The sequence below is a fragment of the Leptopilina heterotoma genome, unplaced genomic scaffold, assembly GCF_015476425.1.
Source record: "Leptopilina heterotoma isolate Lh14 unplaced genomic scaffold, ASM1547642v1 Lhet_174, whole genome shotgun sequence".
NCBI lineage: Eukaryota > Metazoa > Arthropoda > Insecta > Hymenoptera > Figitidae > Leptopilina > Leptopilina heterotoma.
In genome coordinates, this window is record NW_025110890.1 from 300,564 (window position 1) to 311,844 (window position 11,281).

The window sequence follows — 11,281 nt, forward strand, 5'->3', positions numbered from 1 at the left end:
CTGTAATTAATTTACACTCGTGACGTAAATATTTGTCCCAATATTTTTGAAATTAATTCAGTTTGACGTTTTTGCATGTAAACATATATGCGATGCACTTTTGTTTTCTTTTCATATTTGTTGTAAGAAACTATTTTAAGCAAGTGGGGTAATATGACACAAAAATATGGGGTAAAACGACTTCCTCATGGGGTAAAATGTTACACGTAAACTTATTTGCATATTATTTAAATTATATTTATTATTATTATTTAATTATTACTACTATTATTATTATTAATATTATTATTATTATTTTTTTATTATTGTTATTTAATTATTACCACTATTATTATTGTTATTTAATTATTACTACTATTTTTATTGTTATTATTTTCATTGTTTAACTCCATTGGGGTAATATGACCCATAAAATTCCATTTGAAATGGGCAATATGACTCATATAAAATAGATTACCCCACTTGGTTGAAATATACTAAATGGGGTAAAATATACCACAGAATACACTTGTAAATTAAAATGCTACACGTTTACCTAAATTATTTAAAATAATTTTAAACATATTGCTCAATACCAGGGTGATTTGACTTTTTAAGGGATAATTTGGACTTTATGCGTAAATTAGATTATAATTTTTACCAGAATTTAATTATTTATTTATAAACGGAACAATTTAAAAAAAAAAAATATTACCTATATATATATATATAAAATTTCAGAAATTCGAATTAAAATGAAACAATGAAATATACAATCTAAAAAGGGTATTTTTATGAATGAAAATTTATAAGAATGAATATGAGAAAAAAGATAAAGACAAGAACTTTCGTGGTAGACGGCAATTAACATAAAAAATTATAATCGGCAAATTATTCTAAACAATAAAACTATAGTAAAACTTTTTTAGTACTTTTTTTATGTGAAAATCTTATATTACGTAATACAACCCTCGCTTTTATTTAAATACATAATATATTGATTGCTGTAGATTTTATACGAAATAGACAGATGATTATCTCATTGAGGTCAATGAACCCTTCAAATCAATGAAAATGCAAATTATAAGCATAGAAAATTGTAGTCGTAAATTAAATAAAAAAAGAAAGTACGGAAATATTCGTGGGGGAAAGAATAAAAATAGCCAAAATAAATTTGTTTTAAACATATTTTATAAAACGTCCTATTTTATACAGCATATAAAACAATACTCTGTATTTCATTTAGTATTCACACATGGGAGCTATTATAAATAAGTATATCATAACCCTCGACGCGATAGATACATTTAATTAACATTATACATTACATTCGGCGGGTTAATTTTCTTTGTTTATTTTTTCTTTCTTTTTTTTTTTTTATTAAACTAAGAAAATGCACTGACTTTCTTTTGTGAATGAGAATTTGTTGCAGTGTGATTGAATTGCTCATTCGCTTTATTACCATGCACTCGTGTAATATCCAATTTTTTGAGATCATTATTATTTAAAATATCATTTAAAACTCCAGGATTGGAATTTGGGGATTTAGTCATTCGTTCGGTACTTTCATTTTTTGTCTCGTCATTGTGTCTTTGCGATGATTTTGTTGATTGATTTTTTATATTCTTAACGCCACGTTTATTTGTTGTCTCGGAATTACGATGATGAATATTTGAACGGCTCATAAAGACGGAATCACTTTTCTCGAGGAATGGCTCAACAGGTGGATCCTCGACATTCTCATCGAATGTGATACCTTCCCAAAAGGATTCTTCGGGTTTTTGATTTTCACGTTGCTCTGGTGGTAGACGATCAATTCGTGATTTAACAATTGCCAAATGCCGATGTACGTAGTCCTGTTGTGGGGCAATTATTGCCGCACGTTCTAAACATTGAGCGGCTAGTCCCAATTTACCGCGTTCCACCATTACCACACAGAGATTGTGGAGACCCTGAATATTGGATGGATCGAGTTGAAGAATTCTTCGATAACACTGAAATTTTATGGATTTTAATCGAAATTATTCTTTGTGATGCAATTAAAATATGTAAGATAAATATTTTTTATGAGGAAAAATAAAACAGATGTTCGGATACTTCATAACCTAAGTGTCCACGAAATATCTCTACTCTTCTTTTACAGTCATTCTTAAACCTTCTCATTCCTAACCTCAAAACTTACCTACCACTGCTTTCATTCTTCTTTTTATATTTCCAATCATTCTTAAACCTTCTCATTCCTAACCTTAAAACTCACCTAATAATGCTTTCATTCTTCTTTTTATATTCAATCTTCTTCTGTTAGTTTAAGACGAATGCTCCAGGTAGTAGAAGTCGTAGATTTCTTTCCATTTTCAGTCATTCTTAAATCTTCTCATTCCTAACCTCAAAACTTACCTACCACTGCTTCCATTCCTTTTTTTATATTCAACCTTCTTCTGTTGTTTTCCTCCAGGAAGTAGAACTCGTACACTTTTTCTTTTTTTTCCAGTCATTCTTAAACCTTCTCATCCTTATACCTTAATCTAATATTAATAATCCCTTTCGCCTATCTCTTTTAAATTTTCTATATCAATAACCTATCTTCGGTTATATTGAAACTAATCTGACAATTAACAGAACTCATCTCCTTTTTTTCCAATCATTCTTAAACTTTCTCATCCCTATACCTGATACCTCTCATTCCTATACCTTAAATTATCTCTTTTTTCTGTATTTACTTGTCCTTTGTTCTGATTGAATAGAAAATGCAGGGTTGGGAAGGTAGCATACTCGATGCTCTCTCATATTAACATGAAGTAAGCTACCTTCCCATCCTTGCAGATTTTTCGATTAATGCGTACCCAACCATGACATCATTGAAATACAGGTAACTGCAGTAATGCCGTTCTTCCGGTCTGCACACCTTTTTTTGAAAACCGTTGAATTTCTATATTACAATATTACTAATTCATGACCTACATGACTAATATTATTATAAATAGATTTGTCACGAACTAATAACATAATTGTAGGAAGGACGAGCATATAAGCAGTTACCTGTATCAATTGCCAACGCACAACGAAATATATTAATCATAAATCGTAAACTTTTACTTGAGAGAGAAAAGGATAGAAATATCTTCTGTCCTTTTCTCTCTGATTTAAAAGCTTACGATTTACGTTTAGATATTTTATTCTTTCACTCGTAAAAATAAATTACTACTATTTTTAAGATTATTTCTTATTAGTATAAGGTAACTTACATTTTCAGCTGCGTCCAGATCTTTGATATTATTAATATAAATATCCCCGAGAAGAATGAGACCTTTGATGTGATCGGGATGAAATCTGACCAGTTGATTGAGGAATGGAGCTGCCTCGAGGGGTCGCTGTTCATCAGCAAGTAATAGAGCTAAATTGAAGAGAGCAGATCTAAAATCCTCCTTCAATGCAACTGCATTACGAAACCATCTTTCCGCACTCTCAATATCATGATCATCCATTGCCAACATTCCTAAATTAAAGTGAACTCTCTCGTTATTCGAGTCTTTTCTCAATAATTTTAGAAGACGTTCTCTAGCAACTTTACGCAATTCAGCGCGTCCTAATTCTTGCAATAAAATTGCTGAATTCAACAGAGCTTGCTCATGTTCAGGATCGAATTCCAATGCCTTGTCCAAATAGGCGAGTGCTTGGGAAGCTTTTCCCTGCTCTAGAAAAACAACTCCCAACTGGAATAATCGATAATTTACATTAATGTCGTTTTTTAGGAATAATAATAATGATTAGAAAAGTTAATAATCAAATTAAAATATGGTTTTTTAATTACTGAAATACGTACATTGTAATAAATATCAGGATTATTACTGTCATAGAAGAGGGCTCGTTCGTAAACCTCTTGCGCCTCTTTTGTCCGATTCATCTTTATCAAAACGTCTCCGCGATTAATGTACGCTTGTGTATAATCCGCACGCATGCTAATCGCCTGTCTATAAAGCAGATCAGCCTCCTCAAGTCTTGTGGCATTTTTCGCTATAAGATTCGCCAGATTGACGAAAACATTCAAGTGATTCGGTGCAATACGCGCCTGATACGATTCTCCTGGTTTCGCTTTTGGTAAAAGTGACTTTGCCTAAAAGAAAATAAAAATGAAACTACAGTTTTATTTTGCTTCTTCTATTATTTGAGAAATAGGGAAAAAAATCTCTACTGTTTGAAAAAAAAAATTCAAATACGAAATATAGAAGACAAACCTTAAGGTACGCATCCTCAGCCTCCTTGAACATTTTCAAATGATTGTATGTACGTCCAACGTTAATATGCGCTCCGATATCATCACCCTGAACACGAACGGCCATATTAAAATAATCAAGTGCCTCCTTAAATCGTCCCTGATTCTCCAGTGCATGTCCGACATTATTAAACAATTTTGCATTACGATCATTCATTCTCAGTCCGGACATGAATATCGAATATTCATCCAACCAATCGTAATTTCTAGCAAAAGTTTTCATCGAATGTGTCAATAATATTGTCCATATAAAAAGTGTCGACAAACGTTTACTCTTACGTTCGCGTAGAACACTCCAGCCATAGCCGACTAGCATGCAAAAGCCCATTGACGGTGCGTAGAGCACACGTTCAGCAATTACAAAGCCAACCGGGAAGAACAGATTTGACGCTGGTAAAAATGGAAGAATCATCATAGCTAGACTCTGAAATAAATAAATAAATAGATAAAATTTCAACTCTCTACTTTTTAACATCAAATAAATTATAATTTATTCCGAACCATTATAATGACAATCGAAGTCTGACGATTTCGAGTTAGAATTGCAAAAATCGTGAGACCAATCACAATTCCATGTGCTCCAATAATCATCAAAATTCGAGGATCCATTATATTTTCTACTAAGGGAATGGTCCCCATAGTCCAATCACAACATAGATCGTATGGAAGAAATAGCAATCGTAAATTCACGGCTGCTAAATAATTGTACGTTAATTGTCTCGATGGCGTCAAAGCCACTGATGCTGGATTGTCAAATCTAAAAAATTAATTAATTAATATATTAATAATTGATAAATTACTCTTACATCAAATATAAATTTTTGAAACTATTGTATTTACCTGGTAAATATTGGTAATTTCGAACCCATAACATTTAGTCTTAAAATAAGGAGGCTAAACGTAACAACGGTCAAAGCCATTAGACGTTTTGTGCCCTCATTCGACCATGTTGGAGAAATTTTTTTACCATCAAGCGTTGACTTAATTGCTAAAATAATATCCAAAGCTCTCACCTAAAAGAAAGTATTAGGGAATTAACAACTAAAGAAACAGGTAATACTACAATTTACAGTTCATTTTTAATTACCCTTTGTGCGACAAAAATCTCATAGAGAACACACACTGCGGTTGCGGTTATTCCTTGTTCCTTGCACAACATTGCAATGAAAACGAAAAACATCGATAATAGCAGGGATTGCCAACCTGAAATTATATTTGTTTATATAAACCACCATAATAGGGAATAATTTTAATATTTCTTTCAGGTAAAAAAGTAATCTCACCGGTGGATCGTTTACTCTTGCAACATTTTGTGTAAGTTATGAGAGCAGCGAGATAAAATAGTGATGATAAAGTTTCTGCTCTCCCAACAACACCCGTAACCTGTTAAATCATTTTTATCTTATGAATTAAATTATTGAAGTACATAAATTTAAATTTGAGTACTATTAATTATTAAATATTCAATTTTTGTTAGATTTTATTTTTCATATTAATAAAATAGAGAATTTTATTCCGGATTCGTCTCATCCCTATATAACTAATTCTGTTCCTTTATCAATTTACTTTCTGCCTGCAATACTAGGTCTATCTTCTGTTGTATTGAAACCATTAACACAGATAGCAAAACTCTTCTGCTTACATTTTTTCCAATCATTCTTAAACCTTCTCATCCCTATACCCAACGGTGTAACCTAATTTCTTTTCAATTTACTTTGTCTACAATTGAATATTTGGTCAATATTCTACTGTATTGAAACCAATGTCCCAAATAATAGAACTTGACTGCTTTTGTTCTTTTCTAGTCATTCTTAAATCTTCTCATCGCTATACCTGACAGTTCAACAAAATTTTTTTTCAATTTAGTTTTTGTCTATAATTAAACACTAGGTCTACTTTCTGTTGTAGTGAAACAGAAACCAATATTCCAGATAGCAAAACTCTTCTGTTTATTTTTTCCAGTCATTCTTAAACCTTCTCAACCCTATACCCTACGGTGTAGCCTAATTTCTTTTCAATTTACTATAACTATAACTGAATTCTATAGCTGAATATTAGGTCTTTCTTCTGCTGTATTAAAACCAATGTCCCAGAAAACAGAACTCGTCTGCTTATCTTTTTTTCCAGTCATTCTTAAATCTTCTCATCCCCATAACAAAAAAACAACCAAATTTTTTTTTAATTTACTTTCTGTCTGTAATTAAATATTAGGTCTACCGTCTATTGTATTGAAACCAATGTTTCACTAAACAGAACTCGTCTGCTTATTTTTTTCCAATCATTCTTAAACCTTCTCATCCTTATACTCAATGGTGCAACCTAATTTTTTTTTAATTTACTTTCTGTCTATAATTAAACACTAGGTCTATTTTTATTGTATTGAAACCATTGTCCAAGAAAACAGAATTCGTCTGTTTAATTTTTTTCCAGTCATTCTTAAACCTCCTCATCCCTATATCCATCTTCAGACATCAATTCTCTATAGAATTAATCATTTTAGTTCGTCTTTTTCACTTACAGCCTCTGTGTGTATAGGATGAACTGCAAACAACACAGCCGATATAAAACTTGCTAAATCTGATACAAACATCAAGCATGTCCTGAAAAATTAATTTAATGATTAATATTTAGAGAATATTGAAACAATATGTTAGAAAGCTTTAATAAGTTATTTCAATTCTGTTGCTAAATAAAATTTTCAAATACAAACCTAAAATATAATATGCATACTCCAATATGCAGGAATACATTCAACAGATGATAGCCCATAGGATCAAGTTGATGGATCAGGTAATTCCAACGGAATGTAAGAACACAAAGTGGCCTGTATGATTTGTGAGACTGTTCCTGTATTTAAAAATAAGAGAAAAATTTTAATTAAATATTTCAAAGAAGTAATTCTATTGCAAAAGGTTATTGGAATTTTTTTGCATACTATCAAAAATAGTTCCAAGTGAATGTAATTTAAAAAATGCATTTTACATATTTTACAGGCATCTATAAAATATCATTTGGAAATCAGAGGAAAGGAAATAGAATTCTATTCATAGGAGGACATTCAGAGATTTTTGTTCCTCAATGAAAAAAAGGTTAAGAACCCCCGTGAGAGAGATGAAAAGGAAATGAATCAGAACAAAGTAGACGAATCAAAAGAGGAACCGGGAACGACAATACGCGCGGATCAATACGCGGATGTCAAATAGGCATTTGATGCTATGGCCGCAAGCGCAAGGGTTGATATTTGTCATGGCGCCAAAGAATTTTTTTTATTTTATTTTGAAGCAAATTTTATGAATTTATGCAAAAACAAAATAAATTTACCTTATGCATCGGCGTGCCCCAAAAGTCATTAAAAAAGACATTTTTTAAGGGCGTATGAGGTCTTAAATCTCGATTATCCTTAATTGCTGAGATGTCGTCAAACACAAAACCACAGCCGAGGCTATTAAAATAAACGGCGAACGCAGTTATACCCACGATCGCCGTCAAAACACCCCGTTCAGGAACTCCCATATCATATATCAAAATACAAACATATCAATAAATATTCACTCTCACATTAACCGAATAATTCAACCGGTTTTTATTTGCCTTTTTATCACAACGAAAAAAAAGAAAGAGAGAAAGAAAAAAGTGATCCACAATGTATCAACACGAGGAGGTAATTCCACGGTGGATCTGACCGGTAAATAAATACAAGAACGAAACACGACAAAACGTCATTTTTACGCGCGACTACTTTTCGGAGTAACCTGATCTGATTTTTTGTGAGCCCATATTTTTATCACTTTTTATTACTCCCTACATCTAGGCACCTGCACATTTTGCCGAGAATTATTAAATGTCCTTTTAGGTGCATTTTCCCTAAACCCAATGTTGTTTAGGTTCCTGTGATGCAGAACCGGTGAAAAACATCGAGGAAATCTGAGGGAATCAAAACGTATAACAATATCCGGCAACGATCGGTGGGTTCACTGAATGGGTTTTTTTTTCTTATTTCTTGAGGGTATTTAGACAAACTACTTTCACAGTGAGTGCTATCTGGCAGTGGTGGTAGTAACTACTTTAAACCCTGACCTACCCCTCCATGTACCTTTGGAGTTAAATTTAAAATAAAGGTTCTAGAATCTCTAGGATATATTAATCACAATGGTTTAACTTGTAAAATTTAATCTAAGGTCTTAATTTATTACAAACATTATTTTTTAATTTGTCTTCAATTCGACTGTGTTTTAAAATTTATCGAAGGATAGGATCCTACATTATCCTATGAAATATTGTCAGGGACAGTTACCATGGTTACCATATACTGGAATAATACCAAATATTTAAATTTATAGATTAAGGGTTGGTAAGGGGTTAAAGTACCCGTCACTCCAAGTGAAACTCATTTCATTTAAAAAAATAATAATTCCATGGCTCGAACCAGTGAAAGTATTTAAAAATACGAACCGAGTGATAAAATCATCATCAATTCAATTATTATTTTCAAGAATATTTTTAACTAAAATTTTAATATTTAAATATTATTTATTACTTTTGAAAAAAATTGAATTTCTGCAATCATTTGTAATTTCTCTAAAATTTACGGACCTAGTTCGAGCCCTGTAATTATAAAACTAACAATATATTTGTTTTTCTTTTTTCCAGTCATTCTTAAACCTTCTCATCCCTATACCCGTCGATGCAGTATAATTATGTCACTTTCCATAATTATTAGGTCTACATTCTACTGCATTAAAACCAATGGTCCAGATAGCAAAACTTTTCTGCTTCTCTTTTTTTCCAGTCATTCTTAAACCTTCTCATCCCTATACCTTACAGTATAGTCTTATTTATTTTTCCTTCTCAATATTTACATTCTGTCGTATTATCTGTTTAAGTGAAAAAATCAGACACAGTTCATTGAATACATAATTTTATTTTATAAATAACTAAAGCAGTGGAAGTATATTCTAATAATTTATATAGGTGACTTTTTGAAACCCTGATCACAATATTCATTCGCATAAAGTCTATCCTCATGATTTGGCCAATTTGGATCATCAAGAAACAGTGTTGGTCTCGATCTACTTACATGCCAGCCACCTTTTGATTCCCAAGTCTGTAATAATTTACGAAAAAATTAATATATTAAATACAATAGTAATAGGAAGACAAAAAACCGATTTTCGCTTTAAAAAAATCGGATAGTTAGTAATAATTAAATATGAATAATCCTCCAAAAGCTTACCTTTAAGAAATGCATTTTGATTTTTTTTTTTTGTTTCAAATGATTTTATTGAACTCAACTTACCCCGGCATTATATTTGAAGTAATAAAACCCTAAGTAACAGATTGCTATTCCCAATGCGGTTTTAGCGGTGCAATGACGAATAGTTTCTGCCATTTCAAGACCCTGGAAAATTGAGAGGAAAATTATATTTCAATTGAAAATGGAAAGTTATTTTCTGTTATATTTTTTAAAATGAAAATAGAAATATTAAATAGAAATTATTTACAAGTTTTGGTGTGAGAAATTCTTCCACTTTCTGCATTGGGAACCGATAAAATCTTCTTATTGGATTGTATCGAGCCTGATAGTAACCATCGGGGATTTTTGGCTCATCGTGTTCGAGAACTTGATCTTTAAGCCATTGTGCACGCCATGCACGTTCATCGGCTGTCATTCCAATACATCTTTCTCTTTCATCGGCTACACGACCTTGGATACCCATGGCTTTACTGACTCCAGTTGGGCTATGGGGCCCCTTATGGTCTATCTCCTCCATTTTTTTTTTTTTTTTTTGATCTTTAAATAATAATGATAATTAATAACAGTATGTGATGTTAATAATTTTTGTTTTGTATAATCCAATTTTTTATTTAAAAGATTTTTACTAAAAGTGCATTAACTTTCGCCCAACAACCCTGCGGGCCTTTTCAGAATGAGAATAATCTAAAAATATAAACCTGTACAGAAATAATTTATATTTTTCAGATAGAATAAAAAAATATTTCTATTCGCTTTTTTTAATCCAGACCTGACTGCAAATGTAAATTCAGATAATTACCAAAGTTTTAATTTTTGAAATTAATAAGACTCAAAATTTTTGAAGTGTGCCACGATTACGATATTTCACAAATTATAACTTTTAGCACTATAAAAAAATATTTTTAGTTCCTTATTTCTTCAAAATATAGTTTATGATAAAAAAATAGATTCAATATGCAAGTTATTTCTGAAAATAATTTTTTAATGTTTTGATGGGTTATGAACATGACAAATGAATGAAGCATAAACAGAAAAAAGGTTACAAGTTTCAGGCGCAATTAAATAATATTTCTGGCTGTGTAATCAGGAAAATATGAATAATAGTAAGTTGCAAAATTGTTTCAAAATATTTGTAACGTTTTTCATATAAGTTTTGTTATTTTTAGACACTGTATTAATATAAATTTGATATGTTCTTTCACTGGAAAATACAACTGTTCTTTTACTGGTCAACATTCCTTCACTGGTAAAATGGATATTTTTCAATATTTGATTAAAATTTAATATTTTATGTTATATTTACAAAATTTGTATCATAGGCTTCAAATTCTTTAGAAATTTTGCTATTCATTGCATATGTTTAAAAGAAAAATTCAAGAATGTCAATTAAAAATAAAAAATTCCCGAGGTATTGTAAATCTTGAGCACAAGAGTAAAATTTAAACAAACAAAACATATTGACATTAAACCATAAAGACTTGACATTTGTATAAAATGATAGTTCAGTAAGTAGAAGAAAAATACTTACCTTTAGTTTCGAATAATAAACAAATCTAACTCTTTAAATTTGTTTTTCGATTTTATAAAAGAGACTTGGAAACTATATTGTCCCTTTTTTTTAGGTTATGTACGACTGTTACGTCATTGGTACAAAAGTCAAAATGCGCATGACCCGCATCTAACCGCGGGAAAATTCAAATTCAAATTAAAGTCACCGGGTTTTTTTTAAATAAACTTCTAGTTACTTAAAAATTACCGAAAAATTAAAATTCCGC

At 30.9% G+C, this 11,281-nt stretch overlaps 2 protein-coding genes across 2 annotated transcripts; both read right to left on the bottom strand.

The window, feature by feature from the left end:
* Positions 1-1,152: 1,152 nt before the first annotated feature.
* On the bottom strand, positions 1,153-8,389 carry LOC122499721 (protein O-mannosyl-transferase Tmtc3-like). The gene is made up of 11 exons (XM_043608195.1): positions 7,574-8,389; positions 6,963-7,099; positions 6,771-6,852; positions 5,536-5,635; positions 5,340-5,455; positions 5,093-5,265; positions 4,754-5,009; positions 4,215-4,676; positions 3,803-4,093; positions 3,225-3,692; positions 1,153-1,973 (listed from the first exon to the last, which is right to left on the bottom strand). The coding sequence occupies exons 1-11, from the start codon at positions 7,763-7,765 to the stop codon at positions 1,365-1,367; spliced, it is 2,886 nt and encodes a 961-aa protein (XP_043464130.1). The 5' UTR covers positions 7,766-8,389; the 3' UTR covers positions 1,153-1,364.
* A 764-nt stretch (positions 8,390-9,153) lies between these two features.
* Positions 9,154-11,165, bottom strand: LOC122499724. The gene is made up of 4 exons (XM_043608199.1): positions 11,035-11,165; positions 9,754-10,043; positions 9,549-9,650; positions 9,154-9,356 (listed from the first exon to the last, which is right to left on the bottom strand). The coding sequence occupies exons 2-4, from the start codon at positions 10,021-10,023 to the stop codon at positions 9,216-9,218; spliced, it is 513 nt and encodes a 170-aa protein (XP_043464134.1). The 5' UTR covers positions 10,024-10,043; positions 11,035-11,165; the 3' UTR covers positions 9,154-9,215.
* Between the last annotated feature and the right edge of the window lie 116 nt (positions 11,166-11,281).

Coding starts and splice junctions, on each gene's coding strand:
- LOC122499721 (XM_043608195.1), bottom strand. CDS start 7,765: ATGGGAGTTCCTGAACGGGGTGTTTTGACGGCGATCGTGGGTATAACT. Junction 3,693..3,802: donor ATCCTGATATTTATTACAAT/GTACGTATTTCA, acceptor CGATTATTCCAG/TTGGGAGTTGTTTTTCTAGA. Junction 1,974..3,224: donor ATCTGGACGCAGCTGAAAAT/GTAAGTTACCTT, acceptor ATAAAATTTCAG/TGTTATCGAAGAATTCTTCA.
- LOC122499724 (XM_043608199.1), bottom strand. CDS start 10,023: ATGGAGGAGATAGACCATAAGGGGCCCCATAGCCCAACTGGAGTCAGT. Junction 9,651..9,753: donor AATTTCTCACACCAAAACTT/GTAAATAATTTC, acceptor TCAATTTTCCAG/GGTCTTGAAATGGCAGAAAC. Junction 9,357..9,548: donor ACTTCAAATATAATGCCGGG/GTAAGTTGAGTT, acceptor AAATTATTACAG/ACTTGGGAATCAAAAGGTGG.